The 18,824-nt window shown below is 42.9% G+C and overlaps 1 protein-coding gene across 1 annotated transcript in view; it reads right to left on the minus strand.

Annotated features, from left to right (window-relative positions):
* Nucleotides 1-18,824, minus strand: part of CUBN (cubilin) — a 255,728-nt gene that overhangs the window by 152,790 nt on the left and 84,114 nt on the right. The window contains exon 28 of the mRNA XM_020881287.2: nucleotides 10,082-10,232. Coding sequence (XP_020736946.2) covers nucleotides 10,082-10,232 — 151 coding nt within the window. The remainder of the gene's footprint in view (nucleotides 1-10,081; nucleotides 10,233-18,824) is intronic.

The following is an 18,824-nucleotide window of genomic DNA, read 5'->3' on the forward strand; positions in this document are numbered from 1 at the left end:
TCAGGATTTAACTTTTCCACTCATAGTGAAATGTCTACATAGGTTCAATGCAGCCTCTGATTACTAGGACCTTGCTGGAAAAATTGTGAAACCAAGGCAAGAAGAGTTGGGTGATTTTCTTCGTATGTTATCATCCCAACTTTACAAACATCCAAACAGATTCCTTTTTATATGAGCAGCATCCATTAAGAACCTCTTTCCAAAAAAGATGTTAAGTGAGAATCTGGCCTAAATAAAAATCAGACACAGTATCATAATACAAAAATCTGTGCCTTGGTTCTCCACTAAGACTGCACACAACTTTCAGTCTCCTGGCTTAAATGTTTTCCAAGAGTAACAAAGACAAAAATCCAAAATATCAAATATGCTGAAGTGGCCAGAATAAGTACAGAAGGATATAGCATGTGTAAATGCTAATGCTAAGAAGAAAGCCTAGTTAACAGTTGGGGAAATATCTTTTAAATTAAACAGAACTAATGTTTTTAAAAGGTTTCTCTTTTACTTAAATTTTGACCCAAACTGAACAAGATTTTTTCATCACACTACATAATCAATCACGGGAGTCTATGCTTTTCTCCATCTGTCTTTATCAAGAGCTTGCTTACAGATTTACTGAACAAAGGACACATTCTTGAGCACAGATGAAGTTACTTTCGAGGCAGAGTGGGAGAAGTGTTTTACCACTTTTCTCTGGGACATTCTATTACCGCCCAGCAGGAAATGACACGGGAGAGCAATTCGTCAGCAGCAGAGAGAAAGGTCTCGGCCTGAGATGAGGACCAGACAGTATGATTCACAGCCCAGCCTTACAAGCCTGCCCCGGAATCTCTGCTGACCACAATTCAAAAATCACTTTCCCTGTGGGCACTGCACCTCCAGATTGCTGTGGACGTCTGCATCTCACAGAAGCAGGAGACAGGACAGACCACACGAAATAAAATCTAAGCTCTTGCGATGACCCTTATCCACTAGGCTCTGACAACCCGCTCTGCCTCGACTTCTGCCCTCCCTTCAGCTCAGGATTTTCTCAATCATTTGTTCATTATTGCCCTTCTAAGTAAGCTGTTGGATTTTTTTTTTTTTACCAACTGCTCAAAAAATTTAATATCACAGATATACTATATATCTGCTCTGAACTCTGTGTATCTGTGCTTTATACATAAGGCATAAGATATTTTCAAGAAGCAATTTTGAATCCCAATAAGCTATTTGGGGTTGGTGTTTGGAACCCGTGCTTTAGATCAGCAGTCCCCAACCTTTTTGGCACCAGGGACTAGTTTTGTGGAAGACAACTTTTCCACAGACTAAGGTGAAGAGGATGGTCATGGGATGATTCAAGTGCATTACATTTATTGTATACTTTATTTCTCTTATTATTACATTAGCTCCACCTCTGATCATCAGGCATTGGATCCCAGAGGTTGGGGACTCCTGCTCTACATGAAATATTTGCCTGTTGAAAAACTTTGGCACCATCAACTCAAGTCTCCCTGCTTTTGCTTAGAAATGTCTCTGTCTCCCAGATATTTGACTGGTTCTTGTTTCTTCTTTAAAACTCAGTGCACACATCAAAGCAGCCTGGAGGGCCTCTCAAAGGAGACCTGAGGCCAGCCTAGGTCTCCTCCCAGCCCCCAGGACATCACAGTCATGGATTCTGCACTCGGTGTATCTGTCTGTCTCCCCTACCACATGACTGCCTCCCTGAGGTCAAGGATGCTGTCTCCTTCTTCGCTGTTATGGGCTGAACTGTGCCTCTCCCACTGCCCCCCCCCCCCCCCGAATCAACATGCTGAAGCACTAATGCCCAGCACCTCCGAATGTGATGGCATTTGGACACAGGGCTACTAAAGAGGTGATACAGGCAGAGTAAGGCTGCCAGAGGGGGCCCTAATCCAACCTGACTGGCCTCCTTACACAAGTTGAAAACTCGGACACGCAGAGACATCAGTAGGTTCACATAGACACGGCCATGCAAGGACATGTAGTAGGAAGGAGGACCCCTTCCAGGGCTGTCTAACACCCGGAAATGAAGTGTCCGAAGAGACATCTCCTGCTGATGAAGCAGGAGACTTTACTGATGGGGTGCCTGGGCAGAAAGAAGGAAGGTAAGGGAACCTAGGAGAACTGCTCTGCCATGTGGCTCATAGCCTTGGGTTTTATGGTGATGGGGTTAGTTTCCAGGCTGTCTCTGGCCAATCACTCTGAAGGCTGCCATCTGCAAATCCAAACATAGAGGCCTCAGGAGAAACCAAACCTGCCAGCACCTTGATCTTAGACTTCAGCCTCCAGAACCATGAGCAATAAATTTCTGTTGTTTAAGCCACCTGATGTGTGGTATTCTATTATGGCGGCCTGAGCAAACAAATGCACTGTTTACATTCTACAAACACCAAGACCAGATCCTGGTCGTGAACAAATACGCCTGTTGGTTGACTGAATGAATGACTGAATGAAACATGTCCTGTTCAGAGGCCCGGAGTAATCACTACCACATGATGCAAAACCACAAACTGCCTAGTCTTTGGAGGGAGACCCACGGATCTGCTCACAGAACCCAGTTTATTGGGTCCCACACTCTCAGGCCAATTGCCCAGTGCTCGCCTGTAAGGCCAATGGCTAACGGAATTACAAAAGATAAAACCTTTGTCTTCAAAGGGTGAGCTTCCCAGAAACTCCAGCCCACAAAGTCTAAGTCACAAAAAGAATAAAAATGACAAATTAGAAGAATTCCCCTGAAAGACCAACAATAACAAAGACTATTGAAATGACCTCCTGAGGGAAACAACAGAGGGAAGGTTTACAAGAAACATGGCCTACCTCAAGGAGGTTCTTGGCCAGGACTCTCAAAATGCATTTTTTAGAAGCTCTTTGACACAGTTCTGCATGTCCACAGGTGGTCAAGAAGGCGCTGGCTCACATTCAAATAAAGCCAGTCTTGCAGGATCAGGATACGGCTTTCATAAACCCCCAGCCAATTTCTGAAAAACCGTCAAGGCTTGAGAAATCTTATTACTAGCTAAAAAGATGATAAAATGGAAACAGCCCCCATTCAAGAGGCTGATGTCATCTGTCTCTGCAAAGAAAAGGCCAGGCTCTCCTTTGTGAGAGTGCAGGGTGACATCACCTCCCATCCGTGCCCTTCGCCCTTCCTCTGCTGCTCCCAGTTGGGGGGTGGGGCGGTTCTCCCTTGGCAAATGTCACTCTTTCACTCACAAAGCTCCTTGACCTTGTTTGTTTGCCGGATTCCATTGCCAAGTGAAAGACGGCCCCTGGGAGGTGTGATCAGAGTGGGTGAGGGGTTGTGCGCAGCTGGCCTGGGGGGCCCTATTCACACAGTGCTCAGAAGGTTCTATATTTCCTTCAGCAACCCAGACACAGGCCTCTGGGCCGAATGCAGCCCCCGGACAATGCTGTCAGCGCTGAATACTGTGGACCGTTTAGCCAGGCAGTGCAACTGTGGCCATTTCTTTTTTTGCAGAGTGGGATTCTCTTTGATGGTTTGCAGAAAGGCAGGGCTCACAGTGCGGCTTTAAAGATGCGCCCACAGAGAAAGCCTGGATTGTGGGCCCATTTTCTCAGAGCAAATAGAAGATTTTGTGTGGGCCACACAGAGGTACATTTTGAGAACGGGTTTATGGATTAGTGGGCCACATGAATGACGTGCACGGGGATTCTCCTCCAGCAGCCATGGTCAGGAAATGATGCCACTGCCGATTCTGAGCTCCTGATGAAGAGAGTCTTGGAGTTCTCACTGCATCGTTTAGGAGAGAGTGGGCGGGGAAAGAGGCCTGAAAGGAGATTTGATTCGAGTGGGAAGAAGCAGTTGCTTTGATCAGGTGAGCAAGAACAGCTTCCCAGCCAGCGTCACCCTGGGTGTCCTGGGCCCTGGACACTGCATCCTGACTCTGAGATGGAGATCCGAGGGGGCTGTGCTCAGATCCATGGACACACATGCATGCACACACATACACATTCAAGAATATTTCTACTGTACTTTAAAAAATTGAGACTCACTTTTAATTGTATTGTTTGGCTCTTGTACTTGTTTTACATTTATTTCTCTGCATCTTGCATTTTATTTTGTATTAAAATCCCACAACATGCCACATTGTTTCAGTGCTTCCAGATCCTACTCAAAAGTCATCTCTTTGAAGTCAAAGACAAATACTATGTGATACTGCTTACATGCGGAATACAAAAAATATGACACACTAGTGAATACAACAACAACAAAATAGAAGCAGACACACAGTCAGAGGAAACAAACTCTATCGAGTGTCACTAGAACTAGGAACCAAACTCTAGTGGTTACTGGTGGGGAGGAAGGGAAAGAATAGGGCAATATGGGGTGGGGGTGGGGGGAAGATACCAAACTACTGCGTGTAAGATGGACTCAAAGATACACTGTACAACATGAGAAATACAGCCAATATTTTGAAATAACTGTAAATGGAAAGTAACCTTCAAAAAGTGTATAAAATTTTTTAAGTTACAAGAAAAACAACTGAAAATTAACATAATATTTCAAGTGAACATGGTTAGATGTGAGTCATTTCTTTTTCTTTGTAAGTATATGTGATACTTCAAGGTCATAAACGCTTCAGTGTCCAGATAATCTCCCCAAAAAAGATGCATACAAAGAAATTTATCTGACATCAGAAGGGTTTGCAGGAAAGAGAGGGTATGACCCCTATGTGGCCCAAGACCCTAACAGTGGGGGACCCAAAGCAACTGCTTCACTCTCCAGCCCCCCAGCACAGTTCCCTGTGAAATTGGACTCCAGCTGCGCTGGCCTGTGGGCCCCTCACCCTGACCCTGCTCCCTCCCACAGCAGGGTCCTTCTTCTACTGGGAACCCTTCCCCTTCTCCTCTTTGCCTGCTTAACTCCTGCTTAGTCTTAGGTTTTAGTTCAAATGTCCCGCCCTCAAACACTAGCCTCCTGTGCACATCAAATCCCCTTTTGTGTGCTCCCAGGGCATCATCACACAGCTGATATTATATAGATTTGTGCATTTATTTGCTAGATGGCTACTTCTGAGAGTAGGACCCAGGCCTGTGGGTAGGAGTCGCACATGGGTGACTAAAAATCAGATCTATGTCTTCAATTTACCAGCAGTGGGTGAGAAGTGAAGGAACCTCCTCCATCAGAGACCTCCTTCCTGACCCTTGTGGTTCCTGTTGTCCCCTCTTCTTGGGCTGCCTTGAATTAAGGACCTAGTTCAGATGCAGAGTATAAACTCAGGGCTGTGTAGCTACTGAATATGACAGTTAATTTTGCACAGATCTAGATCACTAACAGTTCCCCTTCTAGAAAGTTCTTCCCAAGCATAATTTATATCTAGTGGGCAACATAGAGTTTAGAAAAAAAAATTGTTCAGTTCTGGTCCCATCTGGCAGAATACTGCTTTATGAAATATTGCCAAACTCTGATTCCAAGCCTAGCAAGTTTTCAACCATTGGGAATAAGTTTTGAAAAAATAAACAGGAAAAGAGAAGAGACAGAGGGTGTCTTTGACTCTCCCAAATGAAGACAGGTTCCAAATGGACCTGGAAGAAAAAGCTTTTCCCAACCAAAACCCAAAGCTTTCAGGAGAGGATTCAGCCATGCCTAGGACGTTGACTGGAGGAACCCATGACACAGTCATCCAGTGTACCCAAAGTTATCCATTAAATCATCTTCCTTGGTGTGGTCTTAGTGATGTAGTTATGCAGTAGAGCCAATAATGACCATGAAGTCACACTCCTTAGTGTGGCCCTGGGCTGGTATGGCTAAAACAGCCAGGAAGGGAGAGGAAGCAGTCTACTGAAGAGAAGGATATTGCCAGCAAAACAAATTACTGCTCCTAAAATTGTCCATCCCAACTGCGTGGCAGAATTCCTTAGGGAGCTTTTGATAATTAAGGATAGTCAAGGTCCCACTGCAGATCAATGGAATCCCATCTCTGCATATTGGAACCCATGCACTGGTACTCAGGAAAGCTTCCAGGTAATTCCAGTGCCACGTATCTCGGGCTGAGGACCATGTCCCTACTCCCTGAGCCTTGTGAGTGGCATTTCTGACTTTCCACTTTCTGCCTCAGTGTTGGAAGGATAAGAGCTGGGGCCCCAGTGAGGAAGAACCTCACTGCTTCAGAGACTGCTTCAGAGACTAAAGAAGAGAAAACTTTCCAAGTATGGTCTACAGAGATATCCCATCAGCATCACCTATGAACTTCTCAGAACTATAGATTCATGGGCCTTACCTCAGCACATACATCAGAATCTGTTTCTTAGCAAGATCTCCAGTGATGCATATCCACGAGGAAGTTTGAGAAACACTGTTCTGGAAAATACCCCTTGTCCTTGAAAAATCTGGGTCATGTTCCAAGATTTTCCATATTTCTTCTAGGTCTTTCCACAGTATCTCTAGATCCCTTTGAGTCAGGCATTTGAGTCACCCTATTTCTGAATCACAGAATACTAAAGATGGACTGTACTACAAAGATGAATCAATTCAGGCCCTTCATTTAATAGATCAAAAAAATTGACATTCCAAGGTTAAATCTTGAGGAAGAGGACAATGCAGAACTTTCACAAGCTTAACTATCACAGCTCATGTGCTTGGGAATTCATAATCTATATTTCAATTATACTATGGCTTACTATCAAATATTTTAAAATACTGACCCATGTGTGTTTGTGTGTTAGTCACTCAGTCACGTCTCCATGGAATTCTCCAGGCAAGAATAGTGGAGTGGGTTGGCATTCCTTTCTGCAGGGGATCTTTCTGACCCAGGGGTTGAACCTGGGACTCCAGCATTGCAGGCAAATTCTTTATCACCTGAGCCACTAGGGAAGCCCCCAAACTCCCATTCTTGTCTCAATCTCCAGTTCACAGTAACAGAACACGTTACACTCTTGAGTATATAATAGAGAGTGGGTTGGCATTCCTTTCTGCAGGGGATCTTTCTGACCCAGGGGTCGAACCTGGGACTCCAGCATTGCAGGCAAATTCTTTATCACCTGAGCCACTAGGGAAGCCCCCAAACTCCCATTCTTGTCTCAATCTCCAGTTCACAGTAACAGAACACGTTACACTCTTGAGTATATAATAGAGATCTTCAGTTGTGTGTGAAATGGTATGGACCTAATATAAGCAGAAGATATTAAGAAGAGGTGGCCAGAATACAGAAGAACTATAAAAACTATATAAAAAAGATCTTCATGACCCAGATAAGCACAATGGTGTGATCACTCACCTAGAGCCAGACAGTCTGGAATGCAAAGTCAAGCGGACCTTAGAAAGCATCACTACAAGCAAAGCTAGTGGATGTGATGGAATTCCAGCTGAGCTATTTCAAATCCTAAAAGATGATGCTGTTAAAGTGCTGTACTCGATATGTCAGCAAATTTGGAAAACTCAGCAGTGGCCACAGGACTGGAAAAGGTCAGTTTCATTCAATCCCAAAGAAAGGCAATGCTAAAGAATGCTCAAACTACCGCATAATTGCACTCATTTCACACACTAGCAAAGTAACACTCAAAATTTCCAAGCAAGGCTTCAACAGTACGTGAACTGTGAACTTCCAGATGCTCAAGCTGGATTAGAAAAGGCAAAGGATGGATTGCCAACATCCGAAGGATGATCGAAAAAGCAAGAGAGTTCCAGAAAAACATTTACTTCTGCTTTATGGACTACGCCAAAACCTTTGACTGTGTGAATCACAACAAACTGTGGAAAATCCTTAAAGAGATGGGATACCAGACCACCTTAACTGCCTCCTGAGAAATCTGTATGCAGGTCAGGAAGCAATAGTTAGAACCAGATGTGGAACAATGGACTGGTTCCAAATTGGGAAAGGAGTTTGTCAAGGCTTATATTGTCACCTTGCTTATTTAACTTACTCTCCACTGGTGGCTCAGACTGTAAAGCGTCTGCCTGCAGTGCAGGAGACCTGGGTTCAATCCCTGGGTCAGGAAGATCCCCTGGAGAAGGAAATGGCAACCCACTCCAGTACTCTTGCCTGGAAAATCCCATGGATGGAGGAGCCTGGTAGGCAATAGTCCATGGGGTCCCAAAGAGTCGGACATGACTGAGTGACTTCACTTTCTTTCTTTTTTTCTTTTTTTCTTTAACTTATATTCAGAGTACATCATGCAAAATGCTGGGCTGGATGAAGCACAAGCTGGAATCAAGATTGCCAGGAGAAATATCAGTAACCTCAAATATAGAGATGACACCATCGTTATGGCATAAAGCAAAGAACTAAAGAGCCTCTTGATGAAAGTGAAGAGAAGAGTGAAAATATTGGCTTAAAATTCAATATTCAAAAAACTTAAGATCATGGCATCCAGTCCTATCACCTCATGACAAACAGATGGGGAAACAATGGAAACAGTGACAAACTTTATTTTCTTCAGCTCCAAAATCACTGTAGATGGTGACTGCAGCCATGAAATTAAAAGACGCTTGCTCCTTGGAAGAAAAGCTATGACCAATCTAGACAGCATATTAAAAAGCAGACATTACTTTGCCAACAAAGGTTCATCTAGTCAAAGCTCTGGTTTTTCCAGTAGTCATGTATGGATGTGAGAGTTGCACTCCAAAGAAAGCTGAGCGCAGAAGAATTGATGCTTTTGAACTGTGGTTTTGGAGAAGACTCTTGAGAGTCCCTTGGACTGCAAGGAAAGCCAACCAGTCAATCCTAAAGGAAATCAGTCCTGAATATTCATTGGAAGGACTGATGTTGAAGCTGAAACTCCAATACTTTGACCACATGATGCTAAGAACTGACACAGTATAAAAGCCCCTGATGCTGGGAAAGATTGAAGGCAGGAGGAGAAAGGGATGACAGAGGATGAGATGGTTGGGTGGTATCACCGACTTAATGGACATGAGCTTGAGCAAGCTCCGTGAGTTGGTGATGGACAGGGAAGCCTGGCGTGCTGGAGTCCACAGGGTCGCAGAGACGGACACAAATGAGCGACTGAACGGAACTGAACTGAGTGTTGCGGAGCATATAATTAATGCTCCATGATGTTAAAAACCCTCAACACACCTTCAGGTGCTCTCATGCTGGGCTCACCCTGTTTGTGAGAGTGGGACCACAGCTTAGGATGTCTGTGTGTGATCCCCAGTGTAACACGGCCACTCTACTTCTCTCTCAGATTGACTGAATCATACAAGGGAGCCCTATGCCCTTGGCTGAGAACTGCTCATGAAATAGTCACAAGGACTACATTTTCAGGTCTGGGTCACTCTAGAACTGTGGTCCTCCAATGTACTCACCAGGGACACAGACTATTGGGTTTCCCTCTTAGTCTGTTATTCAGTATCTGCGGGATGGGTCGACATTTCTCGCAGATCCTATGAGACACTGCCTTGGGGGACCACATTCTGAGAAGCATGCCCTGGGGACCTCTCCCTCTTCACTGGGTCACATAAGGTTGGTCTAGAAGTTTCAGAACTTCTGTCTAAAACAAATTTGCATCTTCACAGGAGTGATGATGCCTGCCAGCTTTCAGAACTGCCAGCTTGCAGGAGGCTCTCAGGTGCTCTCCTCAAGCGCATGGCCTGTCCCTGGCTTGGTGCATCAGAGGCTCAGGCTTCTTGCTCGGTCCCCTCACAGCCCAATCTCCCCCTCACCCGCCTACTCTCTCTGACTCTCACTCCTTCCTTTCTTTCCCTGTCACTCCTTCTCTGATCAGTGTCAAGGTGAGTCTTAAATCTCATTCTGCTGCACTCTCCCGAGAGACTCCATCACACCTTGTGGTCTGCTTGCCACAACGAGGTTCAGGTCTTCACCCCTTGAAACTTCCTGATGCTCCCACCTTCTTGTAAGGGACTTACTGCTGCACCTCCTAAAGTGGATACCCAAATCCTGTCCACTTGGACTTCACTTCCTGTCTTAACCCCAAGAGGATTCCATTTTCCGAAAGCCACCAATGTCTGAGTAAACTTTCTAAAGCCTGGCACCATTCATGTTCCACTTTTGGTGGATGGAATTGTTTTCAAACATGGAATTGAAAAGGGAACGATTCTTGGTCAAAGAGCAACTACCAAATACGACTGAGATCAGCAGGGGGTTGGGGGGCAGCTTACCTTGGATGAACCACTGCATCTGAAATCCTTTCTCTTGGTGACCAACTCCATCCGTATAAAACAGCACATGAAACGCGGAGCCAGTGGTGCTCCCTGAAGGTGGAATGTCTGTTCCACAGAAGCGCTTCATCCGCTGTGGGCCATCATAGAGCTGAAATCAGAGAGAAAACAGAAGCCTGAAGAGCAAAGTCCACGCATGCAGCTAAAGCTGTTTCTTGGTTCAAAAGTTAAGGGTCAATCTACTGAGGTGGGCTGAGTCCAGGAATTAAAAATAGATAATTATATGCAGAGAGAGGTCCCTCCATCCAGGCACAAAAGACAGAAATGCTGGCCTGGATGAGATGGGTTCACATATGAATCACACGTAAGAGATGCTAGATGAATAACAGTATTACAACTGTAAGTTTTAAAAATAAATACTAACCATAAACAATTAGACAGTTTAGAAAGTTCTGAAAGGAAAATAACAAAAATTAATCCCACTGAAAGTGAACCATTGTTAATATTTTGTTAGTACCAGAAGCTTCTCTTACCAACATTTTTTTCATTTGTTTGTATATATACATGTACATCTATGTGCAAAGAAATGTGTGAATATGTGTGTATCAATTCGGGCTACACATTTAATTGTGTTCCCCGTTTTTCACTAAGGTTGTCACTAAATAGGCTATGTAAACATTTTTAAGAGTGGCATAACATACCGCTAATATGCTGTATTTACATTACAATTCTGCTAGTGTTCACTTAGTTAGTGCTACTTGCTCAGTCACGTGGGACTCTTTGCAACCTCATGGACTTTAGCCTATCAGGCTAAATGGCAACCCACTCCAGTATTCTTGCCGGGCCCATGGGATTTCCCTGGCAAGAATACTGGAGTGGGTTGCCATTTTCTTCTCCAATTGTTCACTTAAGATATTTCCAATTTGAGGACAAATAAATATAAATCTTTGTTTGATAATTTAAATTTCTTTTAGGAAAGATTCCTCTAAAGGGAGTGAATCAAAAGAATAGGATCTTTCATGGCTCTAGATATGTATTATTAAATTTCTCACCAGAAATTTTGCACAAATTTATTCTCCCACCAGAAGTTTATGGAAATATTTCTTGCAGTACAACTTTGGCAATTTTGACTAAAATTATTATTAAAACTGGGGCTAATAGTGCAAATTTGTTTTCTGTTTGTAGTCGTCTGAATTTGTTACTTTGGGATTGGGACTTTTTTCATGATTCTTATGCATTTCTTTTTCTTCTTTTGGAACTTTTCTGCTGAGGTCTTTGCCCATTTTCCCACTGAGGTGTTTATATACTCTGTTGTGTACACTTTATCTGCTTAATTTCATTAGATACATCTCCAAACTAAAAAAAAAATCTTTCTGCCATCTCTCTCTCTTCAATAAGGAAAAAACAATGATAATCCACAAAGATTTGCTTCTTTAGGACTCAGAACATTGTATTTCCTTTTCATCCCCTAGTGTCCACATTAAATACTTTGTTCCACTTACCCTTAGGATGTGCTGCCTGTTATAAGAAAACAGAAAATGTCTGATCACGGGCTTCCTTTATTCTTCCCTTGGAGAGTACACACATGTGCATGTATGTGTGAGTGTATGTGTATGTGTTTGTATGTAAATCTGGATTCAACAAATTCCATACTGACAAAATTATTTTTATTAGCTGAAATGTTATGATAGAAAATACCGTTTGAAACATATTGACCTAAGCATAGAAAACTTCATAATCAAATTCTACAAATCCCCTCCATGAAGCCTTCCCTAATCCCTGTAGACAGTCATAAATGAGCTTTCCTTTGAAATCCCTAAGCTTTTCATTTGTGCTTCTTTGTGGAAATCATCACATTCTGGTGATAGAGATGTGTGCCGGTCTCCCCTACTGATTTCAAGTTTCTGTAGACCCCAGACCACCTTTCAAATCCCCTCAAAGCCCAGCATAGGGCTTTGTCCAGGGCAGATTCCCGATATAGCTTCAGTGAAGAATTGCAACCACTTCCCCCACAATTGCACTCACTCACTCACTCACCCTTAGGTACAAACTTAAGCATTTTATACAAATGATAAAGATGGGGTTTATTTTTCAGTCTTATCCCTTCATCTTCCTTTTAATTTTTTAAATACTGCTGCTTTGAATATGTGTATTTATGATCAAGCTTCTAAGGTTGTAGATGATTGACAGAAGTCAAGAGAGGGGGTAAAAATGAGAGAAAGAAGAAAGCCACATAAAAAGAAGAGGAAACAAAAACAGCCCTTCACCTCCCATCTCGACCCCTCCATCCACTGCAAGAGGTGGAGGTAGGGGAGGAGTCTGTGTTGCAACCTGTTTACTCCTAAACTACTGCTTCACTGTAGGGTATTTATTTCAGGCACAGAGTTCTTTTATTAAACCTAGTGTATGAATTCCAATTCAAAACTAATTAATACAAAAATAAACATGCTGTTCCCAAGCCGAGGCATGATAAGCCAGAAAACACTCCACTGTTCTCCACTCCAAAAGGCTCATTTTGAACTTTTAGTGCTGTGACCAAAACTTTAATTACTTCATCTTTATCCAGCAAAACGAGGTAAGATTTCTCTAGGACCACAGTCGCCCTGAACTTCACGGGTCTTCTGAAACACTAGGTGACGTTGTTAGGAACCGTATTTGAGATTCTTCAAGGTCAGAATCAGTGTAGTGTTTTCGCCTCCCAGCCTGGCAAGGTTAAGAAATGTGACATTTTCACATGACTTGGAGGGGATTTTTTTTTCTTCCTTCCGGATGGGATTACTTCATTGAAGGAGAGCCCCTGAATCCCAGTGGTTCTTAAATAACACACTGTGAATGGAATTGGGGGGTGGGGGCAAAGGGAGGGGGTTTGAGAGGAACAGTGATGAATAACAATTAGTTTCTTTTTGCCTTTGGAGGGGAGAGACTGATACATCAAAATAAGCATCAAATAGACATTGATGAAAATGCTTAAATATAATGTCAAATAAATTAATTAGTGTAGAACAAAATCTCTCTAGAAGAAAAATCCCATATCCCTAATTTTACATCCTTCTAAGGTTTACACTTAATTAAATCAGGGGCTTTTTATTTATTCTCACACAGATGGCTAACGTCACCTCAACAATTCATTCCCGCGTAAATTTACCACAGAAAAAGGAACAGTCATTTCTCAAAGTACACAAATACCGGTTACCATGGAAACCAGTTGGTGCCTGCTGCTCCTGATTTTGTTTTCAGAGCAGAATCTTAACCACAGGACATTCCAGCTGTGACTCATTGGGACTACTGGCCAGCACGCAGCTCAGTCCTGCGAAGGGTACCAACTTCCCTGCTTTTAGAAAGCTTCAAGATTTACTCCTTCTGAATTGTATTTGAGGTTGGACTTGTGTCTATAGAAAGAAAACTTGTAGAAATTAAGAAGTAAAAGATTGACATTCTTACTATGAATATGAAGGTCAAATTTGTACAACTGTGTTCAAAGGTTTGGGTTGGTTTGGGTTTTTTTTAATACTTAAAATGCTGCTCATGTTTTCAAGTTGCCATTTAATGTATCTTCACACGTGGATCTGTGTATGTACAAAACCTCCTGTGTAGAATCTTATCAGCTGTTCTCTTAAGGAGAAGATTCATTTAGGATTTTTGTGTTTTAGATCTTCCACCCTCCACGCCAGCCTGAAATATCTCAACCACTCTTAAGACACTCAAAGAGGAAGGAAATCTCTTGCCTAAGCCACATTTACCAACTTGTATCTACTTCCTTTGCGTGGGTTTGATGATTTGGTGCTTGCATGGCTGATGAGACCATTAGAGATTTCAGACTATGGTTGCAACATAAAATGATCTGTGGACTCCAAAATAGTATGGACTCATGCATACAAATGGAAGACAGAAAACCAAAGACTCACCACTGACAGAGTGAAATTTTTGTAAGATTAAGGTTGCTGTAGGTACTTTATGAATCACTGGAACTCAAGCCTGATGGAATGTCAGCTAGTGTCACCTGCTCCCTCAGTGTGAATCAACCTTATGAACTGTAAGATGCTCAGAACAGGAACGTAGTTTTGAAGCACTGCTTTGTTGCTAAAGTCTTTGATGATTTTGAAAATTTGTGATCTTAATGAATGAAATTATAACTAACTCCTATCTCAGCTTGGGATGTATAGACAGACTTCTATTCTAAACTCATTTTAGAATGACAGTGAATAACAACGAAAACTCAACCCTTTCTATCATAGAAGTGAAGCGAAGTGTTAGTTGCTCAGTCACGTTCGACTCTTTGTGACCCCATGGACTGTAGCCTGCCAGGCTCCTCTGTCCATGGGATGCTCCAGGCAAGAATACTGGAGTGGGTTGCCATTCCCTTCTTCAGGGGATCTTCCCAACCCAGGGATCAAACCCGGGTCTCCTGCATTGCAGGCAGATTCTTTACCACTGAGCTACCAAGGAAGCCCTCTCTATTACAGATTGGCAGCTAGTTCATACTTTTCTAAGTACTGTTTTCCTTATTTGCTTGAAATTTGTCTGGAAGAAAAAAATTTTTAGAATGGAGCATTAATTTTAAGCTCAAATATAGCTCATATAAAGAAATTAAATCAAGAGCTTCTTTGGGAAGATATCATTAAAATATGCAAACATTTCTGGAAAAAAAATTTGGTCCATTTCCTATTACAAATCTTTAAAAACTCCAAAAAAACTTTATCCTTTAGAGTTTAGCATGTAGTTAAAATAATTCATCTGCTATGAGGGAGAATTCTAGGTGTAGTAGAGAGTTCCTAATATTTTTAGAGAAGAAAACTTCTGGTCAATGTAAAGAAGATAGTTAAATTTCTGAGAACTACACTCAGTGAGTTCATAGAATGGCTTTTGAAAGTCAAGGTCACTAGTAGAAGATCGTATTTCAGTTGAGAGCAGGACAGTGATTGTACTGCAGGAACACATCAGAGTACACAATAAAGGACAGAAACAGTATGGCCCTAGAGGAAGCAGAAGATATGAAGAAGAGGCGGCCAGAATACACAGGGAAGCCTGGCGTGTTGCAGTCCATGGGGTTGCAAAGAGTCACACATGACTGAGCGACTGAACTGAGCTGAATATGGTCAGTGTTGGGCCCGAGACTCAAAGTCTAGTCTAGCTCTAAAATTCACTTAGAACATAAACTTGTAAAAATTACTTAACCTCCATAAGCTAAGAGTTCTTTGCAAACTTGGCCTCTTAATGGTACTTGTCTCAGGGCTGTTGTGGTTAGCAAACCAAAAAACCATATAACAGGTTGGGTATGAGTCCTGGCATATGGACTCAAACGTTATTCTAACTCTTGGTCAGTGGCAAAGGGAACCAACATTGCTTCTAAAGAAACTCTACCGGAAATAACTTTGACAGAAAATAATATGACGGGTAGAAAGAATTTGAATTGACTCATGTGAAATATTTCTCAGAAATCATCCCTGGCAGACCAGACAGGGAAGCAAGAAATCAATGAATCACTTGGGAGGAGATGGAGGGCCATGGCGGGCAGGGTGTTGCTATGACAACCTGGGTTTGTGTGTAGACTGAGGCCATCCCTGTCATGTGGGGTGCAGAGCTCAGTGCAGATCATACTGTGGGGGAGTCCGAAAGCGTGGAATGTGTAGGTGGAGGGAGGTAGTGGATCATCACAGGGCTGGTGGCAAGGAGAATATGGGGCAATCTGTCAAGGCTGCCCTGGTGACAGATCAAGGAGCAACCACTGGATAGCAAAATAAGTGTGTTTTTTCCTGTTGCAGCCTCCACCCCGCTTTCCATCTGGCCAGCCCGCAGCTCCGGCTGCTCGGCTACTGGAGTTCCAGAGAGGAGCAGGAACTGCCGAATTCTTGGAGCACCTCTTCAGATTTTCCCCACCCCAGCATCAACTGTACCAGGAACTACGGTAGCTGCTTTGTTAGAACAGTTACTGAGAACACTGTTGCCCAAGTTTACATGCAAATCTCCTGGATAAACTTGGAACTTTCAGAGTTTACTTTAAATCTGAAAGGCTTTGAGACGTTCTTGTCAGAACATAAGAAACTGCCAAGCAAGATTCATCTAGGAGGGTAAAAGGCCCCCACTATGGATGGCAAGAGCCTGCGCGGGGAGGCGGGGCGGAGGGTGGGGTGGTAAAAATGCAATCCAGTTGTGGAAGATAAATTAGACAGATGCTTAAATAAACATGCATCAGCAGAGCACCGCTGGCTCTGTGACACCCTGGGGGGTGGTGGGGTGGGGGTGAAGGCTCCAGCAGGGGACACAAGGGTGGGCACAGTGCAGTTGGTACAGAGGCACATCTTGCCCGCCCCCTACTCCCCCCTTTCCACCAGGCACAGGAAAAGCCATCGCCATGTGCTGCAGGGTGGGGCAGGAAGCATGAGGTACCCGTCTAAAATTAAACAATGACTCACAACCCTGAGCTTTGCATGAGACCAAGAAACCCACTGAAAGCCCACATTTGGAATTATTTTGTGTTGCTCTGAATTAAAGGTTGGATTCCAATACAGACCATACGGTCACCTTTCCAGGTGGTGGCTAGTTGCTGTCCTCTCTTAATAGTGCATGGATATTTATTTCTGCTTTCTACATATTACTTATTTTAGATGCCACCAAGGCTGATTTGGGTTGGTTTGTTTGCTTGTTTTTTTAACCACTGTTTAATCACGGATGCATGCAAATGTTTAACTACAAAGACATTTTATCTCAGCACTGTTTATAATAGTGGACATTTGCAAAGATTCTAAGTGTTTCTCAAGGAAAATGGGTAGTTGTATTGTGATGATGAAACATTTTATGTTGCAAATAATGTGGTGTAATAAATAACAAGGAGAAACATTCACAAGCTACTGTTACATGTTTAAAAAGTCATTAAAGAATAATAGTACAGAACTTATGATGGAGGGGGAAGAGTGGGGGAAGGGATAATTAGGGAGTTTGGGATCAACAGTACACATTGCTGTATTTAAAATGGATAACCCACTGCCTTGCACAGGGCACTCTAGTCAGTGCTATGGGGCAGCCTGGATGGGAGGGGGCTGGGGGAGAATGGATACATGTATATAAGGCTGAGTCCTTTTGCTGTCCACCTGAAACCATCACAATGCTATTAATCAGCTGGATTCCAATATAAAATAAAAAGTTTTAAAAATGCAAAAAAAAAAAACCAATAGTATGTACAAAATGATCCTCTTTGAATTTTAAAATAAAATAGGGAGGGACTTTAGTAAGTAAATGTCACCAAATATTATCAGTAGTGATATAATTTGTGTTATTTTTATTTTACCTAGGTTTTTCTATATTTTCCAAATTGTCTGCAATGACTGTATTCCTATGTGATCAGATAAGTTTATTTTTTAAAATATTATCTCTGGGACCCTATTGACATAGCAAGGTAAGTATTGGTAATATTTTTCCAGGCTCAGAATTTCATACCCTTTTAGGCTCTCAGATACCCAGCTGGTCTACTAAAAATATTGTACTGTCTGTCTCTATAATCTTTTCATGTATCTCAAGATTATCCCTGAAAATTAGACCATTAAAATGTTATTATATAAGGTAATCTTCAGCATTAATTTAAAACCATATTTTGTCCCCAATGCTTCCTTTGTAAAATCATAACTAGGCTTTTGTTATTAATTAGACTAATTCTGTATTTTTTAAAAAAACATCCTTTCAGTAGTTCAGGGACTAAAGAGCTCTTACTAACATAAATTCTGATAGTCACTGATGGACCAATAAGCACCTAATTCCCTCCACAGTGGGATGTGAAATGCTTTGAAAGTCAAGTACTTTCTCCCCAGTGTGTACGATGAACATTTAGTTCCATGAACCACAGCCTTTCCTCTGCCAGCTATACTATTGTGAAGCATTCAACGTTTAAAAAAATTATTCTGCCTCCTAAGAGCCTCACCATCTGCTACAGATGAACTCAGAAACAGGGAGATAACTATAGCGCAACATGAAACCATAGAAGCTGGAGCTGGAAGGACCCAGAGCACAGCCACACACTCTTTTCCAATTGAGGGAGGGTGAGAAAAGAAAGCTTGTTCAGTAAGTAAGAAAGCTTGTTCAATAAACAAGTCCATGTAAGAACTGAAGGGTAAAGATGTCACTTTTGGACTTGCTTGGTGCTATAATAGTTAAGGGGCTTCCCAGGTAGCTTAGCTGGTTAAGAGTCTGCCTGCAATGCAGGAGACTCCGGTTCTATTCCTGGGTCGGGAGGATCCCCTGGAGAAGGGATAGGCTACCCACTCCAGTATTTTGGGGTTTCCCTGGTGTCTCAGTTGGCAAAGAATTCACCTGCAATGCAGGAGACCTGGGTTTGATCCCTGGGTTGGGAAGACCCCCTGGAGAAGGGAAAGGCAACCCATTCCAGTATTCTGGCCTGGAGAATCCATGGACAGAGGAGCCTGGTGGGCTACAGTCCATGGGGTCACACAGAGTCAGACACGACTGAGCGACCAAGCACAGCACAGCAGCACAATAGCTAAGAATCCACCTGCCAATGCAGGGGACACCTGATCCCTGGTCGGGACGATCCCACATGCACTGGGGCAACTAGCCCATATGCTGCAGCTCCGGAGCCTGTGCTCTACAACTGAAGCCACCGCGGTAAGGAGCCCACAGACTACAATGGCAAGTAGCCCCTGCTGGCTGCAAACAGAGAGCCCGCTTTCAGCAACAGAGACCCAGCACAGCCATTAATAAATAACTTTTAAAAAATTTGTCATTTTTGACAAAA

This window comes from Odocoileus virginianus, chromosome 9 (genome assembly GCF_023699985.2).
Source record: "Odocoileus virginianus isolate 20LAN1187 ecotype Illinois chromosome 9, Ovbor_1.2, whole genome shotgun sequence".
In the NCBI taxonomy this organism is placed as follows: Eukaryota; Metazoa; Chordata; class Mammalia; order Artiodactyla; family Cervidae; genus Odocoileus; species Odocoileus virginianus.